This window comes from Cryptomeria japonica, chromosome 1 (assembly GCF_030272615.1).
Source record: "Cryptomeria japonica chromosome 1, Sugi_1.0, whole genome shotgun sequence".
Lineage (NCBI taxonomy): Eukaryota > Viridiplantae > Streptophyta > Pinopsida > Cupressales > Cupressaceae > Cryptomeria > Cryptomeria japonica.
In genome coordinates this window covers 638,450,423-638,477,132 of record NC_081405.1, presented here as the reverse complement: position 1 = coordinate 638,477,132, position 26,710 = coordinate 638,450,423, and the positions used below count along the sequence as shown (strand labels likewise).

The following is a 26,710-nucleotide window of genomic DNA, read 5'->3' as shown; positions in this document are numbered from 1 at the left end:
TTATGTCAAAAACTCAGGTTCTCCCTAGGGTTTCTATTGCTCAAAATCCACCTACCATTGTTACCTCTACTCCACCTATTGTTACTACAAGTATTCAATCTCAGGAATTGGCATCACAAGTATTAACTGCAAGAGTGGAAGATGATACATTTCTGCCACCTTGGCTAGTATCTAACACTCCTAAGAGAAAGAAGCAAACCATCTCTCCAAATGACTTCAAGTTCAGTCAGTTGATTTCTACTAAGCCCAAAGGTACCAAGAAGGCCAAGACTCTATCCAAGATAAAAGTAGATAAATCAAAGAATAAATATGTGGAAATGGCAATTCCTCCTCCAAATAGATTTGGATAAAGTGCAGCCCACAGATTATGTTATCAATCAAATTAACTTGGGCGAACAAACACATGAAGGTACAGTGAAATTGCTCAAACATCTTTCTAGCATCTTGTGACAATGCTTAATGAAAAAAAGGTTAGAAAAGACAAGTTAAAGAAACAGGTAGATCAACTCACAGAAATTTTAATCAAGATAACTAAATCATCAGAGATAGTTGAGCCTATCACTTCTTCAGTGTATGAGCAAATCATTAAACAATATGAACAGGTCAATTCTCGTGGGAGAATTGTTGGCGAATGGATGGATAGGTTGTTGAGCCAAGGAACTCATCTCTTATGTTCAGCGATCACTCTAATGAACAATGTGGAGGAGGTAAAGGCTGAGATTGATAAAACTTTGAGTTTATTTTCAAATGGACTGGACACATATGAGAAGGACTTCGACTCTTAGGTGAAGTTAGAAGATTTCCAATTGGATGTTCTAGTTGACAATGAAGTACTTCCTTCAAGAAATATGTATATTGAACAAAGGGAGATACTAGAACATCAAATGAATGTTCTTGAGGCACTTGTCAAAGATATGAGAAAAGCTCATAAGGAGTGCAATGACAAGGGAAAAGATATCATTGAGAAGATATCAGCACTTCCTTGCACCTTCCTCAATGAGAATCAGAAACCTCTTCACAAAGATATCATCATCAAAGAATTCAATCTACTTGTTGGTGAAGAAGTTGATAAACAAGAGTTTTCATTATCTTCAATTGATAAGTTGATAGATATCCAAGTTAATCTAGATGATCTAGCCTCGCTTTTGAAAAAGCACAAGGAATGTTTCATAAGCCTCGAAAACTCTATTACCCGGGTCAAGGTTATCACAAGTCACACCAAAGGACCTAATAAAGAACAGAATAAAGCAGTTCTGCAGAAATTTGGAGACTTCATGAAACAAGATCAAAATGGAGTGTTTGGCGACACTTAGCATTTTCTATATTTTAAAAGTTGTAGATGCAGTTTTGTAATAAGATTTTAACACCTTAAGTGTCATTTTGTATTTAAGTTTTTGCACCTACAGTGTGCATGAGTTCCAAGTCAAATAGAACTCTTCTTTGATTTAGTCATAGTTTTTCCTAGATTTTCTCAATGCACCTCACTTATATATATTGAGGTTGCTTATTGTAATTATCTATCATTAATCTATATGCAACAAAACTCTACCGAAGTGAAGAGCAAAAGTGAAACTTTGAGTTCCTATTGTTATTTTGCAAACTTGATCCAATAAGAAGAAAGCTTTGGTACTCAGACTTTGTGTTGGATTCATTGTGATCCTGGTGAGAGTGTTCTTACGTCATTATTGTTGTAAATTCTTATTTTGCTCAAGTAAAGGTGTTGTTGAGAAAATATTGTTAAAGAGTAGAAACAATTGTTGGTTTGTGAACTTTGTGTCATATTTCAGCTCTTGTTAATAGAATTAGGAATTGGTGAATGTGATATCGTTTTGAAGACTTTGAGCTTCATATTGGTATTTTCAAGATAAAAGTTAGCTGAAATATAATAAGATAGCATTTCAAAGACTTTGTGCTTTGTTGTGCCATTTTGGAAGAGAAATCTTAATCCAAAGACTTTGAGCTTCATTTTATCATTTTGGAAAAATATTATCAAAAGTTTTAATAAGGAATCAAGCTTAAGACTTTGTGCTTTGCTTTGATTTTCTTAGTTAACACTTTGGGTTACAGAAGTTATTTGAAGAAGGTTGATAGGACAACAGTGATTTTAAGACTTTGAGCTTAAACACTCTTTCCCGTCCCGGAGAAGCAATAGAGGACTTTGGGCCTTTATAGAAACTTTGCTTCTTTACTTATTTGTATTTTGATCATTCATACATTTTGAGTTAATTTGTTACATTGAAATTGTAAGAATTATTGCTTCTCTATAATGTAAATTCTTCCTTGAAGAAAGAGGAGAGAATAACATCTATTCTGAAAAAGAGGATAGGATGATGCACCACCCAAGTTTAGATTAGAAATCGAGAGTTGTATCTTGTTCTAGAAAGGTAGAGTATTAAGTTAAAGGGGGAGCCTTCCCTTAGAAATTAGGAGAGATTCAATCTCACACACTATGGCTGAAACCACAATTTTGTAAACTTATCTAGTTTGCAAAATTATCAACCAACACTACCAAGAAAGATTTTTTCTACTACAATTTTTTTGAATCTTAGAATTCTTCATCCCTCAACTGTGGGAAAAAACCTCGTAAGTGTGTTGATACATATTAACCCACAATTATAAAGTCAGCATTCTACAAAATTTTGGCATGCAAATTTGAGGAGTGTTTACTTAGATTTCCAAATATGGTGTCCTTTTACCCTCATACTCTTATGTTGTATGAATGTACTATCAAATCCTGTTGACCTACTTTCTTCATTTATGAAGATTAATATAATCTATTAATTCCTCAAATTACACAAAGATTGAACAACCCTGTGTAGGGGAATCGCTTAAATTTTTGCTTTGTTTTCATTTCCATCATCATTGTACTTTGTAAGAAGCAAAATACACATTCCTATACACAGTTCAAGCTCTTTTAACATGTTTGCCATGTCCTTTTTGACTTACCCTCAACATCTAAGTCACCACATCCCAGGGCCCGCAGCTCTTTAGCCAGTTCTCGTGTCTTCTCATATGCCACTGCTAGAATTCTTAGATACTGCAGAATAAACCAACACAGGAATCTTCAAGAACTTAAAAAGCAATCAAAACATCTCATGCTGATTTCAATGAAAAAACTGCTTATTTTATGAGGAAGGATACAGTTTTACCAATAAAAGACCTCCTTCTTCCATAGGAGGTGGGTTTCCAAGTGATGGCTTGGGCAAAAATTTATCCAACACTGCAGAAACCCTCTGCTCCAAAACACGCTGCAAAACCAAAAAATAATATCTATCAAAGACATGCATTGGGCATTCCATTGGAATATGTAATTTGTCTCCAAACACAGCTCAAAATCTTCTTCTTCTCAAGCAAAAGTGTAAGGATACGAAGAACAACAGATTGGTATCTAAATAAGGCTGTCATCTATTTAAAGAACCCAAGAAACAACAATACTAATAAAAATATTGATACATATTCTACAAACCTGCACAAGGATTGACATAACTGCATCTGGAGAAGGAAAAACAGCTGTAATTGTAGCAGCTTCTTTTCGGACAGTTTCTTTGAGCAAAAACATAGAATAGTGAAAACCCATACAAATCTATTCACACTAAAAACTTTAAATGTTAAATAGAAAATAATAAAATTAAACACCCTAAAATCATTTTTTTAAAGAATCATGAAACATATGTAGTACCTATGATCTCTTTGTACAATGCTGAAAGGCCACGTGCCACATTGCTGGGGCCTGACTGTAGGCCCTGGTCTCCCAGAACCATTCTTGCATCTGCATTCATGATTTCAACATCTATAAACATTGGGCGTGAAGCTACATATCGTTGCATAGCGCTTGTCCCTCTGTTAAACTGTATACAACAAGGAAATGTTAATCCAAAAACATAGTAGCATTCTATTCACACAGTTTAGCACAGCAACGTAAAAATATAAATAGAATTAAATTACCCAGGTTTGAAAGGGGAAAAGCTCAAGAACTACAAAGTACAAACCAATGTACTAAATGTGAAAACAGAAATATACTAATTTTATTATTTCATGTCAAATATAGTGCATATGAATAAAAATAAAAAATAAACATTATTTATTATGATAATGTGAAATATAAAAAATTTCATAAGACTTCGAAAAAATCTTTTTAGTTTCCCCTAAGAGATTTTCTCTAAAAAAACAAATGGCTGGCCCTATAAATTGAAGGTCATACCGTCATTAAGTATGAACTCCTATGTTAGGGGCAGCCCAATGATTTTTTACCTAAACCCTCATTAGACTAAAGCCTAAAAGAGAGACCCTCATAGTAGTTAGAAACTTATTCAAAGTATTTCATATATATGGTATATACCCTAATCCTAAGCCTGAACTAGAAATATTCCGTCTATCATAGTAGCAAAAATCTATCACAAATAATATAGAAAAGATACAAAAAAGATAACTATTGGTTCAAAACTTCAAATAATCAAGAAAAAATCACCATAAAAATTGAAAAAAAACAGAAACCCTAAATTTTGACTAAAAAGTCAAGGAAAATTGCCTGGCTGAATCATGATCTGTGATTTGAGCCACGAGTCGACTCGCCAAGGACTCGTGAGGCGAGTCCTTGCGAGTCCATTTGAAAGACTCGCGCGAGACTTTTGCAAGGACTCACGTGAGACTTTTGCACGGACTCGCGAGTCTTTCAGATGGACTCGCTCGACCCAGAAAAACCATCAGGCAAGCTTTAAAAATGAGTTTTTTTTCGTTTTTTTTCCCTTCATTTGGCGTAACTCCCCCCCTTTTTGACTTTTTTGGGGGTTAAGGGGTAACCCTAATTGGAAGTGGGCCAATAGAAAAATAACACCCGACACCTTTATAAAATAATAAAAGTATGAGTATGAATGATGAAATTTCAAATATTGCGCGTTTGTTGATCATGACATGTGTAATGTTTCAATTTTATGTTCTCTAAATGCATTAATTTCTTTATGTTTTTTTGTAAAACTACGGTTTTTTTTTTTGCCGAGTCTTTCACAAGTCTTTCATGAGTCCGAGTCCGAGTCCAAATTTTTGGTTTGTCGAGTCCGTGGCGAGTCCGAGTTTTTGAACTTTGCCCACACACACACACACACATATATGTATATATATAGAAATGTGTGTGTGTAGAACAGCACAGCAAACGCTGCAATGATGATTCCTCAGGATTAATCGCAGATTTTTCAAGTTTAACGCTACTATGAATTCAAAACACTATTCTACCACAAAATTCCGACAAGTTTAGCCTATATGTGAATAAATACACTTAAAGAAGGTTCAAGCACAACACAAACACAAAGATGCACATGCATTTGTGCTCATAGGCTTCTATCAGGAAAACTAGGTATGTGTGCATGTGTAACTTAATCTTTGATCTTCTGTCTCCAATGTAATTCAATTCCTACATTATTCTTGAATCTTATAAATTCTTTCTTTTATTGATAAATGTGACAAAGATCAGGGGCACACCCATCTACATGGCTTGTTGCTCTCTTAGCATGATTTTATAGAAAGGTGCATCAAAATGTAATTTTCTACCTACATAAAACATCTGCAAAATTTAGGTTGACAAAAAAGCCCTTATGCTCCCACCACTACCGTTCTCCACCCCTACACAATGCCTCCCCTAGCATACCCCCCACACATTCCTCATTCCAGCCAACCACAATGCCTAATGAGACCATCAAGTGACCAATACCAGTGAGTGCCTAACCCCTTCACATCTCTTCTTTCATCTCTATCCCTCGAATGAGGAATGGGAACAAGGGACTTTCATAGCACTAGTAGAACCGCAACCACCTTCTCCCCTATGGGCATATCCCAGCTCCTGGGACAGCAATGTCAAGCCACTACACTAAGCCCACAAACCGTTTCAGCCTGACCACCGCTTCCATCACCAAATTAACAGTATCCCTTTCTTCTATTTCTAGCAGTCATGCCAGGAAGAACAAGGCCACCTACAAACTGGTGCAATATTTGAAGTCAAGCTCAAGGAAATCATCTCCGAATATCATTATTATGGCCTATAGAATCATGAGGGAACGGCACCAAAAGATAAGCTTCAGGCACTCGTCTAACTCTCCCCCAGAATTCCATCTACCTAACACTGGCCTTCAGGCTGATAGTTGTCTCCATTCTCATTGTTGGCAGAAAATGTAGCTCTCAACTATTAAAAGCCACCCTACACTCACGTTTCATCCAACCCTGTCATACCATTCGCCCACCATAATGTCTCCCATAGAAAAGTCTTAGATTCATATTAATTATGCTGACCTTCAATCCCATTAGAGTGGCCCTCTCACACATGCATAAATTTTGGCAAATCCATCTGCTCTTGTTGTTTAAACATATCAACTACCCACTTTGCGAGGCAATCCGCTATTTTGAATTTCCTTCTCGATATATGTGAGAAATCTTGAACTCCTCTATCTCCTCCAATATATGCCAAATTGATCTGAAGAGTTTGTTTAGTTTCCAGTTAGGATTTTTGTGACAACGAATTGTGTTGAGAGTGATTTGCGGGTTTCCCTCCAAGTGAATTCTTTTGAAATTCGTGCTTTTGAAAAGAGCCAAAGCCATCAAGGCCGCTTGGAATTCAGCTTCATTTCGAGTCCCAATCTTCAAGTGCTTAGCTTCTGTGAGATTTTGCCAAGATCTAGAGGCAATGGAAAGCACAAATAAGAGAGAACAAAATAGATGATAGAAATAAACTGTATTCTATCAAGATGAAAATACTGATCAACTGGATCATTACAAGTTGTTCAATGTAGATGAGCCTGCTAATATAGGCAAGGCAATATGGATATGTGAGCACACAAACATGACATGTGGCTCAATAAGAAACAAGGGTAGGTAGGAAATAGGTGTGGGTAGGTAGGAGAAACAATAAAATATTCCACATGAGGTGGATCACCCACCGAAGGTGGAATTATCACTCCACAATAAGTGGATATGATAGAGTAGTAACAAGATCAACACCATAAAAGGTGGAAATTCTCCTACACACACTATCCCAATGTGGCACAAACACCCAAGTGTCTCATACCCAAACTACTATGAAATGCATTTCCTAAGTAAACTTAAGTAAGGTGTAATAATATCCAACATGAATAATTATTTACACCAATAGCTTCCAAAGGTAAAATGTTCCTGTTATCACAAAAGCTTGCACCCTTGCTGAGCAATCAACTCAGCAACCTTGTGGAACATGGAAACAACCCCGAAGTGTGGGACCTTGCGCAAGGGGTTGAATCTCCGAAGAAGGCCGGCTTCCTTCTCTGTCTAGGTGCAGGTGTTGAACCAACTCAACACTTCAAAGCTAATTCCTAAACCTACCCTAACAACTTGCAAAGGAAAAGAGAAGAGAGAAATTGCTTGAAACAAGGGAGGTGATGCACCAAGAAGAGATAGTTCCTCTCCCTACCTGACACAAGTAATTAACTGAAACACCCTGAAGATGCACAACTTTCAGTTATAGGAGTAACCCCAATGCATAGATGAAGGTTAGAATCCACTGAATGCCAAGAGGGGAGAAGGATTCCCACAAGTCACACTCAAAAAACCAGTTAACACAGCATATATGAAGAGAAAGAACCACAACATGTACCTATGATGAAGGTAAGAAAGCATACACAACATACATAGGTTGAAAGAAGGCAAGAATAGTGTTCTTCAATTAATCATAGGTCAAAAGCCAATCTTACAGTTGTAGAAATGCAAAAGATTACAAGTCTTCAAGAGAAGAGAAGAGCATAAGAAAGCTCAAGGCAGCAGGGAGAGAACCCTTTCCAATGAGGCTTAAAAGCCATTATAAAAAAATGGGTTACAATGGTGATCATGACCCCTGCATGTCAGTCTGGAAGTGCAGGGAAGTGCATGCACTTGACTTGTACATGCAAGTAACCTAGCCATACCTCCAAAGGCAATTCTGAGGAAGATAGATTGACTGACCTTCCAAAGTCAGACATGACATAAGTCACCCAGCATGGCCCCGTACCTCCCTAGATGGAAATCCTGCCAAAAACATTAAATGCACCCCTGTGGCTCCACAAAAAAAGTGCATAAGTCACCAAAACTGTCGGAGCATTTAAAGCCTTGAGTGTCGATCACGCCATCTGGAAGTGTTGCAAGTCGTAAGTAGACTTGGAAGACTTCAGAGACCGGACTCTTGGAGTGAGGAAGACAAGCGAAGGAGCAAGGAACTTCGGAACCTCAAGGTTCCGAAGTTCTAGGATAGGAGAAAGGAGGGCTAGGAGAGGAACTTCAGAACCTCGGGGTTTCGGAGTTCCGAAGGAACTAGGGAGAGAAGGCAAAAGGGGAAGGAACTTCGGAACCTCGGGGTTCCGGAGTTCCAGGATAGAGAGGGAAAGGGTTAAAGAGAGAAGGGGAACTTCGGAGACCGGAGTCACCGTAGTTGGGGAACTTCAGAGACTGGAGTCACCGTAGTTGGACAAGGAACTTGGGAACCTGGGGGTTCCAGAGTTCCGAGGTTGAAGAACAAAGAACTTGGGAAGCTGGGGGCTCCGAGGTTGAAGAACAAGGAACTTGGGAAGCTGGGGGTTTCGGAGTTCCAGGGTTGAAGAACAAGGAACTTGGGAATCTGGGGGTTCTGGAGTTTCAGGGTTGAAGAACAAGGAACTTGGGAACCTGGGGGTTCCGGGGTAGAAGGACAAGGAACTTGGGAACCTGGGGGTTCCGGAGTTCCGGGGTTGAAGAACAAGGAACTTGGGAACCTGGGGGTTCCGGAGTAGAAGGACAAGGAACTTGGGAACCTGGGGGTTCCGGAGTTCCGAGGTTGAAGAACAAGGAACTTGGAAACCTAGGGGTTCCGGGGTTCCAGAGTAGAAGGACAAGGATTTTCCTTCTAACAAGACAACACTTCACACTTCATAATTCCATTGCTTTTCTCCTTGATCAACTGGGCAGCGCTGGTCCATGGAACATTTCTCTGATCGGTTCTCACTAATGGACCAAGGGTGTCATAAAATGACAACAGTTCCCATATTGACCTCTCAAAATACAACTTGCTTCCAATGGTTTCGAGTTTCCCCAGGTTGCTACATCAAAGTTCACCTTCACCCAACCCCCTTCTATGGGGTCCATCACACATTCATCCTTGGATTGAGAAGCAGATCAACCCACCCAGCCCCATCGAAGTTTTGTACTTGACATTTTGATTTCTAGCATTATTTGTGACCACCTCTGTTATTGCATTCTTAATCCTACTGACTAACAATTTGATGGGTATCTTCTTCTCTTGAAAAATTCTCTGATTCCTCCCCTTCCACAATTCCCATGCGATGAGTTAAGGGCTAACTTCCAAAATGCTCGAGAAAAATAATCCCTTCTTGATGATTGGCCAACTATTGAACATTGACTTAAGATTCCCACAAATAGTAGCATTCCAACCCAGATTTCACATAAATTTCCTCCAATAAATATTTGTCATCTCATAGTGTAGGAGAAGGTGATCTATTGTTTCCTTCTCAACATCACACAAAGAGCATCTATGTGGGCCTTGGAAGCCTATCTTGTTCAACCTATCTCCTATTAACATTCTATTATGCATCACTGCCCAAGCAAACACCACCTCCACCTTTTAGCCCAGCTTCTCAATATATTCCTCGATTTTAGCTACGCACCATTTCACCCCATCAGCACCTTCAAATAGTATGATCTTTCTCTATGCTAGAATTGTGGACAATGCTTCTTTTTAGTCCTCACTCACTACCAACCCTTGCATTCATTTCCACTACCATTTTGTGCAGCCATTAGCATCCATTCTCTGTACATACTCCGCCACTTATCCCCCCATAAGACAAAAAGGGTCTCTTTAATTTGATCCAAGCACTGAATATCTGCAAAAGTTTAATGACCATCCCAAGAGTCCTCCCAGAAAGAGGTTGTTTTCCCATCCTTCACATCCCAAGTCAGATGCTCCATGATTATGTCCTTGTAAGAAGTTGGAAGGTTCCAGATTGCTGAAACAATGGGTGGGTCACGAACTGTAAAGATTCTTGTGTCCTGAATGTGTCCAAATATTTGTTCTGTAAAATCTTGGCCCATTTCTTTTTTGCCTTTCGATACATGCTCCAAAGTAGCATTGCACCCATTGGCATGTCCCCTTTTGTTAAAGAATGGGGTTTGGTCGATATTAAGTTATTAACCCATTATATTCTTTTGTGGGTTAATCAAACAAGCTTAGGGAAAATAATTAATTTAATATTTATGAATGTCCAAATTTTCAATATCAAAAGGACATTTAAATATTAAACTAAATATTTGGAAACACTTAGTGAGGTGTTGGATTTTGTGCCATAATAGGGAGTCTGAAATAATTCTAATTAATGACATTCCCACCAAGAGCAGAGTGGAAAATTGAAATATTTCTAATTAACTATTTCCCACCAAGAGCGAATTTGGCAAGTAAGAGTGGGAGTGGGAGATTGAAATATTTCTAATTAATTATTTTCCCACCAAGAGCAAATTTGGCAAGCACGAACTGAATGGGAAATTGAAATATTTCTAATTAATGATTTTCCCACCAAGAGAAAATTAAGCAAGCAAGAGTGGCGTGGGAATTTATAATATTTTAATTAATGATTTTCCTATCAAATTGGCCAAGGACAGATAAATACAAAGCATATTTTGGGGAATTGATCTTTATGCCATTTGTACTTCTCAATTGTATGAACTTCATGTTCTACAAAATTCTTCGGTGGACAGAAATCCATTGGAGATTGGAGGCTTGTGGACGGAAACCCATGAGTTTCATGTGGATAGTGGACGAAACCCCATTGTTCACATAGAGCAACTTCATCCAGAGGTTGCATTGGAGCTTCAAGATTTCAGTAGTTTGAGCAGTTTTCCATTGTTTGTGTTTAGGGCTTATTAATGTTGCCGCAGTGATTCTGTAATAACCCTGCTGGTTCAAACTTCCTCTGATGCTAAATACTGTTTGTTTTGTGTTTTTCAATGGTTTTTGAATAATTTTAAATAAAAAATAGACGTACGCCAGACAAGAATTGCACATAAAACTGAATAGACAAGCAGAATAGAGCAACTGCAAGTCTGCACCTATATTATAAATCAAGTAACTACTGAAAGTAAATCTATTACAAATAACATACCCAGAGGTCCTTAGATTATTTAAATTAGAAAATTCTGGATCAAGTCAGGCAATAAGGGAAACTAGCAAATTCCCACGCCAAAGTCCAAAGACTAAATTCTCCATGCCTGAAACTGGATGGGAGACCTTGAGAGAGCTAGGCATCCAAGATGGAGCTGACAGGTGACAAAAAAGGGAGGCGTTTCAGCTCCCAGTCCTCACGCCTCAATCTGGAGTTGTCAATTGGTTGTGTAGAAGGTACGGCCAGCCTGGACAATGGTACAGCTTGCTTATTGAAAACCACAACTACTGAATGAGGGCGTCTAGACTAAAAGCCCCTTTCCTTATTGAAAACTAGAACAATAAACTAATAAAGATATCAGGCGAAAGCACAAATGGACTCCAGAATGAAGCCCTCTCAGTTGCAAAGATTCGGTTGGTCTTTCACAGCCTCAAGTCCTTATTGAAAACTAGAACAATAAACTAATAAAGATATCTGGTGAAAGCACAAATGGACTCCAGAATGAAGCCCTCTCAGTTGCAAAGATTCAGTTGGTCTTTCACAGCCTCAAGATTGCAAATCCATGAAGAATTCTCGTTCTTCAATGGTGAAAACCTCTGAAACCCTTGTCTCAAATAAAAAACCACAGAGAAGCCAAGCAATGTCAAATAATCAATAATGAATTGAGGTCGACTTGCTTTTGCCTCATATACCTCGAAAAGGTACGAACTCCCAAAAAGTACGCTCATATGCTAGATGTATTCTGAGGGAGTTTGTTGCTGTTATCAATCTTGTATATGATCATATGCTTTGACTTTCCATTTGGAAATCAAACAAAATCAGTTTGTGGTGTTTACAATGACATTGGTGGTATTAATAGTTATTGTGGATTTTTCTTAAAAATTGGAGTTTAAAGATATTTATGTTGCTGCTGTAATAGATCAGTTTCAGACCTGATTATATGATGCTCATATCAGAAAAAAAAAATCAGTTTCAATACATTCTCTAAGGTTGCATTTAAATTGGCCTCTAATGTGCAAGACTAGCTAGCTAGTTTTGGTGTTTTTGGTGAAATTTGGTATAGCACTTGTGAATATAATTTCTAGATCTTAGAGTAATATTAAATTTTCGATTGCGGACAAATTTTTTAAACTTAGTTTTGCAGGTCCCTCAAAATACAGCCTGTGGAATGGTGGACGAAACATTCAAACATTTACTCAGCAACTGCCTCTTCAATTTGAGATGCTGGCAATGGTTATGCACCAGACTTAGCTGGTCAGGGGCTTACCAAGGAACTCCTCAAGGTTTTTAAATCTTGGCCTAAGATCCAGAAGAACTATGTGTTTTCTTGCCCATAGACATTCAGCCTCTCATTACTCATTTGGGAAGTTTAGAAGCAGAGAAATAGGCAGATCTTTTAAAATAAACATCTGGACAAAGACAGATTTCTGCCATAACTAGAAGCAACAAATGAAAGAAATGGAGCTAATGAGAAGAGCAGGCTGAGGGTAGAAGAACAAAAGATTCACCTCATGAGATGGTGAAATTCTGCAGATAGAAGGAGAACACGGAGAGCAAATGAAGGTTACAGAGATTGCATAAGGTAATGTTGGGATGTACAGCTATAAGCTTCAAAATAATATGCTGGTATACAATGTAATATGTTTAACAATTTATGTGAGCATTTTTCTTGATAGTGCTCTAGATGTTAGGTGGTTAACTGCAGATGCATCCTATGAGGTTTTTGAACTGATATGGCTTACCCAGTCATGTGAAGCACTAATGTAATATTTTTATTCTGAGATCAATATAAAAGGGAGTGGCTCCTTGGCCACAATGTACCATACAAAATAAAAATAGCAGCTTATCTTGAGCATGCAGTTTAACATGCTCTTCCAATACTTTGAAATGGTTAGCTGTCTTGCCATACACATAACAGTTATCAAATTACCACCTTATAATTTATTGCTTTTTATCAAATATGTATAGGATTGTTCTCTGGAATGTGGTCAGTTCATTCCATAACCTGAACAACATCCTTTTGCAAGCATATATGTCACTTCTGCAAGTTGATATGGTGTAACCCAAGAAGCCATCCAAAAATCAGTTGAAGCCTTGTCCTGCCACCTCTTCCAGAATTAAATCCATAAAAAGAACAGGGAAACCCTCCATGTTATCACACATTACAAGCCCTGAAATCAATGCAAATTTGAAACTGTGTCGTCTCCTTCAGACTGAAGAATATGGATCCTACCCATTTGTTTGCAGTCACTTTACAGATGACATTGGTATCCAACATCATGTTGAATTCGTTTGCACCATTTTGGCATTGTTTGGGTTCAGGTGATATGGACTACAACTCATAGATTTCTCCGCGAACTAATGTTATTATCTGCATACACGAATGAGGTCGCAGTCCCTTCAGATTTTTGTAAGACCATGTAAATCATCCTTCTGTTCCATAAAGTTACAAAAAGGACGTGAGTTTATGCTCATTGGGTGTAGCATATGGTTATTATCATTAATGTATATGCCTCTTATAAAGAAAAAGAATGAAAAAAGAATTTCATAAATTTGTGATGAGCACGTGGTTAGGGTTAATTGAATTTTTGGGTTTGGGAATTGTTGAAAATGGATCCTTGGTGTCAACTATTCAACTTCTTCACCTAGTGTTCCTACCTATATGAGTTTTCAAAAATATACCAGGGGTCTGCATCCTGTTTCTACAGCAGATCATCATACGAAGCCTGGTCTGACTCTATCTAGACTCTGGAGACATGTACATAACAATCTAATATAATGAAGATATTCCATTTCTCTAATATGTAACTTATGGTATACGTTGATGTTAATATTATGATATGAGATGAATCTTAATTTTTTGTGTGTATGCATTGTTGCTGGTTCTATTATTCCATATTGTGTGTACGCTGTTGCATTGTCTGTAAAAATCCTCAACTAATGTGTTTGCTGATAAATGAAGTTCTCAGAGTATGTAAAGATGTGCTTGGAAAAATATTAAATGTTGTTTCATTGAAACTCAGACATCAATATTTCACAGTTCTGTAACTTCAAACTGATCAGTTCATAAGGTTTAATTCTGTATAAATATCGCAGTAGGCATACATTGTCTTTACACTCTTTGAACATTAGGAAACTGTACATTTAAATTAAGCATTCGAACAGTTAATTGAAAAGGTTCATGGTACACCTGGTAAATAAACCATAGTTGCCAATCATAGATTAGGTGTTTGTGCCAAAACTTGTTGCAGAACTCGACAACGGGGACGTCATATATTCTTCAACGAACATGACAGTGGAAAGCACCCACAGTTGCAGACAGATTACCCAGAGTTTGATCACCAAGTTTGCACTGTAAAATCTCATATATGGAACATTTCAATATTCTAAAGTCACGGAACTTACGACTTCATCCGGCCAACGCAGAATAGAAATACTAAGAATCCTATCCTCTCTTGAGATAAGGAAATCCCTAATGCTGTGTGAATTTGATCGATGGGGATGTCCTCAATGTTTTGGTTGTCAAGTCTTGACTACAGGATAGCCTAGTAGTTTGATGTGTTTTGCTGGAAACACAAAGGGGACTTATGGTTAGACATGATTGGTTTCGTATAGGTTCCCTAGAGTTTAATAGTCCTATATCATCTGATTTTGCCTTTGATTGATACTATTTCAGTTTGGCTGTGTGGTTTCTTTAATGAAAAAAGAAAAAAGGAGGGAGGGATAAAGGGTGAATGAGAACAGCTAACTAATTCTAATTAAGACAGCATATTTCAACACATAGACAGAAATCTCAAAATAACTAGAAATTACTTCGCCAGCTAATTAGCACAACTAGGTAAAAACAAGTGCAATCATCTAAGGATTTAGAATTTTCAAGTTTATTAGATATGAATGATAGATTCTTACACCTATTCATCCAGATTTAATAACTAATTTTAGCACAGAAGGGGTTCAAACCAACCATGCAAAGGAAACAATAATCAACTATTTCGTAATGGTATGAACCAAGATTTTCCATCAAATATATGCCTAAATAACTGTCTGAAATTAAACACAGTTGCAGAAATATGAAATAAATAGAGAAGAGGACCATGCACTCACAGTAGAACAAACACGGCTTTAATTTCCATTAAATCCTGTATGTATTTTGCCAGAGTTTCTGCAACAATCTTTGTTTTTTCTCCCTTACAAAGAGGAACTAGTTCCTTTATATAGATTCCCAAAAACGGATGAATGGCCAAGATTTAAACTTGAATAAGTCGGCCAGATTCATCCTATATCAAAACTGCCCATACCCATAAATGGGAGGTAAAATATCAACAACAACAAAAGGAGAAACAATAACTACCCAAAAAGGTAATTAATAACTACCAAAAAGCTGCTCCAAAAAGTGCACATGTACGGAGCTCAAGATTTACAACGGTTTTGGCAGTTAGAAATGAACTTTATGCCTAAAAAGTGTCTTTTAAGATTTTAAAAGAAATTTGCACTTTATGAATGCACTTTCTCCTTTTCTGCTGTAGACCCTTTTTCCAAAAATTCATCCTCACCATGCAAATACTCCTTCCGGAGGTCCCAACCTGCTGCACATTCTGCCCGAACATATTCTTGAATTCTAATGCATAGCTAGAACAGCACCATGCTTTGGGCCATGGGAGGATGGTGTATTTTATATTACATACCCTCCAAGTGGCGAACTACATGCTTTAACCCATCCTTCCAGTCAAACCGATGAGCCTCAAAACTTAATATGTCCGAATGCAACCCATTGGCAAATTCTAGGTCCTCCATGGAGTATGCGACCTTCTCAATTCTCAATCTATCCTCCCAATCTCGTTGTACTCTATCATCAGATAAACTATTTTTCCAGCCCAGAACCATTGATCGGAGGATCTTTCCACCAAGATCCCTCATGTTTTTCAAAATTTCCTCACATTCCTCCTGCTCTTTATTAATGATGTCTTTTGTTTCATTCTTCATGTTGGCAGTCCAGTACCATTCTTTAAAAATGCTGATGTCATAAGGATCCAGGATAGCAGACAATGTGGGAATCTGCGTGTGGGTCCATAAGAGAGCTCTCATGAGGGGAAGAATTGTACCAACCACCTCATGAACCCTGAATCATTCCCTCTTTACCTTGAACAATTTGACAAGAATGCTCTCTCGGTGGTGGGCCATTTCCTTTACATCTTCAATGATATGCTCTCCCTTTTCCTTAATGTCTCGAATCTATTCCTTGACAGCTTTGGCAGTATCACGTACTCCTTCAATCTCTGTTGTAGTCCTTTGTGCCAATGCCAATGGGGGGACATGGGATTTAGGAGCATGTTGCAATGGTTTTAGCAGGTGATCAATATACCCCTTAGCCTGCTCAGCACGAACTCGATACATGTTTCTCTCAGCAATCATTTCGTCGAGTTGCCTGAGCATATTTTGCATGGAGTCCTTGAACTCTTCCCTTTCTTGCTTATCAACAGGTTGGGTAGCGATATGGATGATGTGGTTCCTCTGCTCATCCTTGGTGATCCGAGAGTAGGTCTTGGGCTTCTTCTTACCTTTGGATTTTGTTTCCCCTCTGCGAGAGAAGATATCCTCCAAGTTGATAGGAGGCTTGATGGCTGCTTTTCGTTGTGCACGAGCAACTAGCCAATCTTGCGGGATGGTCTGCCCGGATGTTATGGCCAGATTCCCACTCTGCTCCTTAGGGGTTTCAGCTGGTTCACTGCCTATCTGCAATTGATCTGTCATATAAGGAACAGATGCAGTATCCATCTCTTTACTTATAGCTAAGTTCTCCCCTACCTCACTAAACAACTGTCGAGTATCCCCTTGTGATGGTTGCTCTTCAATTCTGTCGGGGCTCGTGGGTCTCATCGGCCTTGCGTTCTCCTTCGACGGTGGTGTCATCTTTGTCGACGCTATTCAATTGTAATTCATGTCGACTCCCTTGTGTGAGTTCATGATTACCAACCTCTTGATTAGGTGGAATCTCTCCCTCCTCAACTTTGTTTCCAGGTTCATTAGAACCAATGATCCTGACCTCCGCATCTGGCTCACCTTGGGCTAGAGGATTATTAGCCTCGAACGCATCCACATCACTCTGGGAAGGTGGAGCATGTATATAGTCAACCTCGACTACGTCATCCTCAGAACTGGGGTCTTTGGATGACGAACTGACCTCTGGCCTTCTAATAGGGATATTTTCCGTTCAAGTTCTTTTTGATGCCCGAGTCCCTCTATTAGCTTTGGCTTTCTTCCTCTTCTTTCCGGGTTTCTCAACCTCTTCCTTTGGTGCACTTCAGGTTCCCTCATCTTCTGAAGACTGGGAATCGAGACTGCCCATCATATGGTATGTAAATTGGATTCCTTCATGGGTTAGTCTCTCAATCTACTAGGATAACCAGTGATCGATATACCTTCCTGGAGTTGCCATAACTACCTCAAAATCAGTAATCGGATCCTGAGACCAATCAATGCCCGGCAAAAGGTACTTTACTGCCTCAAACTATTGGACCTGCAAACAATTGCCAGAATTTGTCACTTGATATGGGACCCGACGGAACTCATAAAGCCGCATTTGCTGCACACTTAGCCTTGAATACTCACGCTGTCAGACCTCATAGTCATCAGAACAGTTGCTCCAATAGTCCTCAATTGATGCCTTTGCTCTGTAGCACCTGCCATAGGCTCTTTTTGCCAAATTGTCATGATCAAAACATTTCCTTGGGAAATGTTCCTGTAGGCCATAAGATGCTAATTCAACAAGTGACTCATCAGCTTGTACTGAATTCTTGAAATGCACATCAAGGGCACCCAAAATCATAAGGAAGGTGAATTCGGACTTCTTCTTATCTCTGAGTAAGCTGCCTGTTGGATGTGCTTGCCTTGCAACTTCCATAAGGATTATTTTGTCTGTCAGATAGTGTGGAAGTCGGAAAGGAGCTCCTTCAAAGCTGGCTATCCTGATATAGGTGAACCTAGGGAATTGAATAAACCAGGCGCCGTACTTTTGTACCAAATGGGTAGCTTGCTCAGAGAGCCTTATGTGCAATCCCCCCTGCATCAACCTGACTAGGCGCATTGTAAAGGCGTCATTAACACGCTCATATTGACCAATCGCATAAGCAGTGTTGTTCTTTTCCCTTTGACCTATGTCGTAGTAGTGTAGCTGAGGGTAGCAGTCATACACCCTGACTTGATTTGGGTCGTTCCCGATTTCACTCTTCTTGATTAATCCTGTTAGCGGCTGGTGTCGGGCGAACATATAAACCAGGTAGGAGGTCATGGTGAAGTACTTTTTTTCCTCAAGTTCGATCAGTTGTGCATGGATATTATCACTGATGATCTGAGCCCTGTCAAACTTGGATTTCCCAGCAAAGACCTGCTCCATAAAGTAGAACATCCACTCCTCAAAAAAGCTAGATTGAGGGAGTCCCATAACTTGGCTAAGTAAGGTGACCATATCACCATGCTCGTTATGAAAGTCACTCCTGGGGGTCTTTTTACTGATCCTAATACTCGGAGGCCTTGTCTCCTTATACCATTCTTCGTTTATCAATGTCCTGCATTTAGCAGGATTCATGTCGTAAGCAACTTGGGCTTCATCTATAGTTGTAGCGATGGGATTATCAGGAAACAGGATGTCAAATGCATCGCCAATGGCCTCAGGTGTGAAATCAGCTAGCACCATATTTTCTAGAACCACTAGTTCGATCTCTGGCTAATAATGGCAGGCAACCTCAACTACTAGCTCATAATTTTGCACGGATGGGGGAAATCTTGCTACCTGAGCGATACCACTTTCCATCATCCGCCTAGGCTTGCCATAGGCGTTAGGGGAATATACCCGGTCTCTGAAATCCTGAATGTCTATATGGCCCAAATCAGTATCACCTATGATTTCCCATATGCTTTGGACTTTTGACTCCCTCACTCCTCCTCTTTGGTACTGGTACTTCATCTTCTCGCCTTTGCGGGGAATGTCAGATTTAGACACCCGAGATCATCTGGTTGCACCAGGCGTCTTTGAGGATTCTACCGCAGATTTAGGCATTTATCCTGCACAACCAAACACGGATTACGAGACGAGATGAAGGAAACAAACAGGTTAGTCAAAATAGAGGATGATGTCAGCACATAAGGATCAATGGTAAAACTGAAATTTGAAGAAAGTACGATGCTTCAATAAAAGAGCCTGATTAATTTGGAAGTGAAATGCTATTAAGTTCTTTGTTTAAAATCTGCTACTTGGTTGCGGTTCAAGGCTCGGGTGTTTAATGATTGCCAATTTTGCACTCGAAGTCTTAAGTTCAGTTTTTTTAAATGTTCAAAATTTCTCTAAGCCTGAAATTTACATTTCAAGGTTAATTTGGCAGGTTCGCCTTCGCGCCATGTTTAATGTTTCAAATAGACAACCAATTTTGCATAAATAATGATTTTAAAGGAGACAAAAACGAACTTACCTGGCGAACAAGGTGTCTATCCTGCGATCTCCCCAAACTTCAGGTTTAGGAAAGGCTTTGTGCAAGTTCGGCCTGCAAGGCCCTTTTGTAAACTTTTAAGAACTTCCTCCGACTAGCATCTCGCGATTCTTAGATTGCAGAGGAATTTGAAAAGGCTTTGCAAGAATGAAGGGTTAAACGCCTTCTTCCCTTTTTATCGCGACTTTCGGCTAAGAGAAGTATTTTGCAAGCTTCAAACAGTTAAGACGCCGCCTATGAACAGTGGGATTCCCACCCTTCTTTGGCGATTTTCGGAACAAAAGAGAGTTTTGCAAACCCCTAAAAACGCATTCCTATTTGCTTGTGATTTAACCTAGCTCGGCGATTTTGGGTGCTGGGCAATTTTTGGAGCTGAGAAGACAAATGCAAACTTTGAAAACTTAACACCGTTTCTATTGCTTTAGCAATTTTCGGCAAAAATGGGCTTTTTGCGAGGTTTAAAACTTATGACGCCCTTTTCCAAAATATCGCAACTTTCACCATTTTCAGCATTTTCGGGCTTTTTGCGAGGTTTAAAACTTATGACACCCTTTTTCCAATAAATCGCGACTTTTATGTGCTGCCAAATTTCAGGTCTTTGGCACTTTTGAAAAGTTTTTAAACTTTTACGTTTTCACTTGGTTTGCGCAATTCGGCCAGAAAGGCCTCTTTGAAAAAGTTTATAAGTTTGTGCTTTCACGTGCTTAGGCGAAATTTGGCCTAAAGGTGTATTTTGAAAAGTTTATTAAGTTCGGCGTTTAACTCTGGCTCCCGAAATTCGGCCCAAAAGGCACATTTTGAACAATTTTATCATTTTCACTTTACTTGCTTTTGGCCTATTTTCGGGTCAAGAAGCCCTTTTGAAAAGTTTTTTAACTTAAAACGCCTTCACTCTACGTTTTCGGAATTCAGCCTAAAAGGTACATTTGCAAACTTCTTTTAAGTTTTGCGTTTTAACTCCAGGCCCCGAAAATCGGACCAAAGGGGAGTTTTGAAAAGTTTTTGGTTTTTAACGCTTTCCTCTGATTTGGCGAAAATCGGCCTAAAAGCACTTTTTGCAAGGTTTTTTTTTTAGTTTTAACGCTTTTACTTGTAGGCCCCGAAAATCAGACCAAGTGGCACTTATGCAAACTTCTCATACTTAGACGTTTTACCTCTATGTGGCGAAATTCAGCCTCCTGAGGAATTTTGCAAACTCTTGAAACTTAGGCATTTACTATATGGCAAAAATCGGCCCAAAAGGCCATTTCGCAAGGTTTTGGAATTGACATTCTTGCCTACCTAGCAGACTCTCAGGCTTTAAAATTAGGCTTCCCTTCAAAGTTACCCCGGGACGCGTACCTGACCTGAAAACCCCCGTCCCCGTCCCAGGGACGTTTCGGGGACTTGGGGACGATCAGGGGACGTTTCCCCCCGTCTCCAAATTGCCCTGTATTTTGAGGGGACGTCCCCGAAACAGGGGGACACCTGCCCTAGCTCTGGGGGACGTCTGTACGTCCCGAGGACGGCTGGGACATCCCCAATCCATCTCGGAGACGGCCAGACGTCCCCCATATCTAAGGCCATTAAAAAATATTAAAAAAATAAAAAAAGTTGTATTTTCAATTTTTTTTAAAAATTTTCTAATATATGCCCCTTATTAATTCAAATTGTTATTAAAAATAAAAAAATTAAAAGACAACATTAATTAAATTTTAAATTTATTAATTTAATTCATAATTTTGACAATGAAACTATATGGCAGCAGTGTAGCCTTTGGGCATTTTGACACAAAGATTAGAAAATCGCCCAAAGGCCTTAGATATGTGCCTTGGGGCATCGCTGCAAGGGGCGATGCCCCTTGACCCCACCTTGGGGGCGCTGCCCCCAAACCCCCGTTGAAAAATATGGGGGGAAACTGCGTCGATAGAAGTAGGGAAAATTTAACCTCTTTGTTTTGACATTTTGTATGTTATTTCTTTAATATCTATTATGATATGCATATTGACAATGTGAATGAATTGAAATTCTGATTTATGAATGCATAATTGCATATTGTCTATTGAGTATTAACAATGTTGTATGTTCAGAATTTACATTCTAAAATGTTTTCAACTTTTCATAGTATTATACACATGCTATATCCATGTTTTATTGTTTTCATATAAATATAATGTATGTATGCATGCTTTATCCATGTTTTCATATGACCATTTAGAATTTTGAAATTTTCCTATATTTTATATAAACATCCTCCGCCGTCCCCAAATTTGGAAAAAAAATTTGCCGTCCCGGAAACGCATCCTGCCATCCCCTGTCGTCCCTGTCTTGGAAACTCGAGGTAACATAGCTTCCCTTGGATTGATTTTGGATATTCAAAATGCGAAACTCTCTGCACAGAACTCCCAAGCCATGTGACTTAAAATCCAAACACGCCCTTTCTTTAATGACCACAAAGTTTATTGCTTCACCACTTCCTGGATCCCAACAAAAGGGACGACGGACAAAAATCAAAATTCGAAACTCAGCAGGACGAAGGCTGAAAAAAGAGAGGGGGACCTTGTCGGTGACAGGGAGTGTGTGCAACGCACAACAAGTCTTCATAGCATGCTTAAGGTTTGGTAGCAATCTCCAGAACCTCCACACAATGATTGCAGCCTCCACGTCACTTCACGGCATTGCCAGTTCAGATCAAGCTTCAATATTTACACGCTATAATTCCAATATCGGGTTAGGAAACACAGTTTGTGTTGAATGCCAAGTTCGATTCATAAAACAAGGTCTTCGACAGTAATATATCCAGTATCGTAGTGTAGACAAAGGCACATACCCACACCACAACACACAGGAGTCATTCTCCAAGAAATAGAATACGCTGCTTCAGTGATCATAAATTCCGCTCCAGTCAAAGATGAAACCATACGGACCACTAGGCCAGTCTTCCAACTGACGAAAGGCCAAATAGACTAAACGTGTATCCTTACACGCAAGCTTCAATTTGCAGATATCGTCCAAATCTTCAGTCTATCAACCCCCGGTGAAAGACCTCCCTAAATCAAACCCAAAAGGTAGTTCGAAGAAACTTGTTTCCGAACCGAATAGAACTGAATCGAACCAACAAATAAATCTATTTCCATTATTTAGAACTATCAAATAGTTTAGAAACTTATTAATTAATTTATATTAACAAATGCACAATTCATATAAAGTAATTAATATTAAAAAATCATTTATTAATTAATTTATATTAGTAAATTGAAAACTAATATACAAGAATTAATATGCTAGTCTAGCCTAGACTTAGACTAGGAATTTATTAGGGAATATTACATTGTCAGTGATAATTTTTTGGCAACTTCTAAAGGTGAGGGTTTTCTTGAATTAAAAAAACCAAAAACTTTCAAGCCTAATGTTGAAGCAAATTATCATGGACAATGCAACGGCATACATACCAGCTAATGGATTGCTATAGGAGAGGCATCCATCATTGTTTAGGACCTCTTGCATGGCACATTGCCTTGACCTTCTTTTGGAGGATATTAACAAAATTGATTGGATGAGACCTATTGTAGAAAAAGCTAATAAAGTCACAAAAGATATTTATAATCACACTTGAGTTCTTTGTTTGATGAGAGATCACACCAAGGAGAAAAATCTTGTGCAAACACATGTTACAAGGTTTGCAACTAACTTCTTAATGTTGCAAAGCAAAACTAGTTTGTTAACAGTGTAAAGCAAATGATTGTGAGTCAAGTATGGCTAGACTCACCATATTCAAAGAAGCTTGATGGAGAAAGGATTGCAAAGACAATTTTTTTATGGTGTCTTTGTGAAGAAAGTTGCAGAGGTCATCAAGGTAACCTCAAACATCCATTTAAACTTCAAATTGAATCTTTTAATTTTAAACTTCAAAGCATTTACTTTCATTGTGAACTAGTAATTTTAATTTGTTTTGTACTTGTAGGTGTTAGAACATTTAGTGAGTGTTTGGTGGATAGGAATCAAAACCCAATGGGGTACAACATTTGTGAAGCCATGGAGAAGGCCAAAGAAGCCATCCAAAACTATTACAGTGGGGATAGAGAATGATTTGATCCTGTTTAGGAGATCAATGATCAAATGTGGAACAATCAACTTGACCAGCCCATTCTTGCAATGAGGTCCTACTTCAGCTCCATTTTTTTCTACTCACATAGCTTCACAGATCCTAATGGGGAGATTATGGAGAGCATTTCAATATGCATGGAGAGGATGACACCCAAGGTTGAGGTGAGGAACCTCATTATTTCAAAGTTACAAAATTACAATCAAGATGGGGAGAGGCTCTTTTCTTTGACACTAGTTATTCAAGAGAGATCCATCCATACACCAAGTTAAAAAGTTCGAGTCTTTACTTATGCCTTTTGAATATCTTATGCATGTTCTTGGTAGAAATATTAGGGAGGAGATGCCTCAAATCTTCAAAAAAACAGCCCTTTGAATTTTGTCTCAACCATGTAGCACTTCTAATAGTGAGCTTAGTCTGATATTGTTTATCAATCACATGAAGAACACAATCACTTAGCACAACAGCACCTTAATGACTTAGTTTTTTGTGCAATACATCCTTCACCTTCACACAAAAAAGGTGGTGGACAAGTCACATGAGCTGATTGATTTTGATGAGATTGATCCCTATAGTCATTGGACCACATAGGGTGAGGAGCCCTCCTTTATGAAGGACGAGATTGCTGATTTCGAGAGGCAAACTATGGAGCATATGGAAGTAGAGAAAATAGCAGAGATTTGATTGGATCACATCAGTAAGGCACAGGAGGAGCCATCACCATCTGGTAATACGGTGGATCCATAGGCATCGACTTCTAGGCCAAGCGTAGAGCCTTAGCCAAGTGCAGGGACTCAACTCACTCCCCAACTTTTTACTATAATGAGGTAGAAAAAATGTAAAATCTTGTAATTTGTAAGTTAGCTAGATATGCAATTTATGATAAGATTCTCAAAGACAATCATCATAAATTCATAATAATTATTAACTAGCAATTGTATCTGCATAATGAAATGATTCTGTACTCTATTTGTATTCAAATCTAATGGAAAACACTTCCCCAAAGTTTTATAGACTCATTTGATACATTTGTAAGTAAATTTTTAAGTTGCCGAGCTGGAATTTTTTGGTTTGTCAAGTCCAAGTATGTACACTATGGAAGGAACAATCATACGATCTAATTTGTTATTGATGTAATAATCAATTCCTCCCCTTGCCTATCCACTTATTGATATACACTGTTACTACTCCATTTGATGCTTTTGAGTTTCTGTGTTAAAGATTAGCAGATACCTCAGATGCATATTAATCTATCTTTGGTGAGATATGTTTACAATTAAAACCTCTCATCAAAAAGGACAACAAAAGGACGTAAATTATAGCTTCTATACAACTCATGGATATTACATATTTGATATTTCAAGTCTACTTACTATAAAATTTGATATAAACAGTCATCACAAATTCTACGCTCAAGCATCAGAAAGTTTATAAACATCACCACCAACCTGGGATAATATCTTAGCACACTCTGCCATGGTTGACAACTCTCTCCGTTGGGAAGCAGCATCAAACCGAGCCAGCAGACGGTTCTCTAATTCTGGCAGCAATATTTCAAAAATTAAATCACAAAAGTTAAAAATATGTTAAATGATATTTTCTCCAAATAAAGAATCCTTGAAATAATCCAAGAAAGAGCAAAGAGAGGTATTAACTAACCATTACAATAATCCTGAAGATTTGCAACAGCAACTTCTAAGCCCCTGCTAGCATTTGCAGTACCCCTGATAGATGCAACAGCCATTCCTTGTCTTCCTACATCTTCTTCAGAAAATGAGCCTGCAACAAGAATCCACAAATCGGCACATACGTCCATGTACAAAGAAAATGTACAGAAAATGGTACACTTTACTCGATAAATAAAATGTTATAAAACATCTAGAACAAAGGGGGAATTAAAAATCACTAAATCAATGACATATACAGAGAAATTTAAAACAGCATTGGATATGAAACAACCATGGATTTAAGTTTTAATATCTCAATTAAGTGACTTTTCTATTCACTAAAACTTTCCATGAACATTCCCTGTATTAAAGACCAAACCTTCCAAAGTCCATATCTGCTGAATATGTGAAATTTCTAGAAAATAAATACAGATGTTTTGGACAGCACCAACATTTCAGGTCACCACACTCATTATCCAAATCACAGTAGCATTCCATTTACATGACATTGACACAGCATGGCAAATGTGTATAGGAATTCTACTACCAGTGTTTTAAATGTTTTTTAAAAAGCTCTGGGAAGGCTTAAGAAACTAAAAAATATATGTCAAATTTGTAAAAGTCAGAGAGAAAGACTAATTTTGCTAGTTTATATTTGAATACACAAATATAGACATAATATATAAAAATTCCAATCACAAAAAATAGTGTAAGATTTTAAACAAGTTATTTTAGTTTTACGAATACTTTAACAAAGAAGGCTTATGTTAGAAAAAGGAGCAAACAATAAAATCTTAGGCCATGCCATCATGAAGCATAGCCTACTATTTCAGGAGCAGCCCCTGTCAATTAGTAGGGTTGAATATAACTTTAAAATATATTAGTGTTGTGTTGTAAACACACATGCCCCATTGCAAATGGGGAACCCTCTTTTTGCTTGTTAGCTTAGTTATTTTGCTTATAGCTTGGCAGTAGTTTTGGTTTCCTAGCTGTTGGGAGAAGGTAGCAATGTCTTGTCAATCCAGAAGAACATTGATCAATCCATGAAATGAGAAAGAGTGCAAAGGTTCGTCCTTGGAAAAGGTATGACCAAGTCAGGAATGGGTAGGTCGAGTTAAGAAATCAAGTCTAGGATAACGAGTGAACACGCAATCCACCATCCAACTTAGGAAAATTCCTTGCTTAGGAGTAGGAATGTGCGAGTGTTCCAATGCAAAACAAAGTTAAAGTCTTGGAATAGAATGAGTGAATAATCCTCAAGCAAATCTAGAAAATTTAAGATTAGGAGGAGCAATCAACCAATTCTAGGATGACAGTGAAATAGTTCCAACAAAAGCATGA

At 38.4% G+C, this 26,710-nt stretch overlaps 1 protein-coding gene across 3 annotated transcripts in view; it reads right to left on the bottom strand.

The window, feature by feature from the left end:
* The window catches only part of LOC131042458 (exocyst complex component SEC10b), a 180,794-nt gene that overhangs the window by 100,563 nt on the left and 53,521 nt on the right, over positions 1-26,710 (bottom strand). For all 3 annotated transcript variants that reach the window (XM_059220492.1, XM_057975736.2, XM_057975738.2), the window contains 6 exons: positions 25,362-25,481; positions 25,151-25,242; positions 3,680-3,848; positions 3,467-3,543; positions 3,150-3,248; positions 2,947-3,037 (listed from right to left, as the gene is read on the bottom strand). In XM_059220492.1, coding sequence (XP_059076475.1) covers positions 2,947-3,037; positions 3,150-3,248; positions 3,467-3,543; positions 3,680-3,848; positions 25,151-25,242; positions 25,362-25,481 — 648 coding nt within the window. The remainder of the gene's footprint in view (positions 1-2,946; positions 3,038-3,149; positions 3,249-3,466; positions 3,544-3,679; positions 3,849-25,150; positions 25,243-25,361; positions 25,482-26,710) is intronic.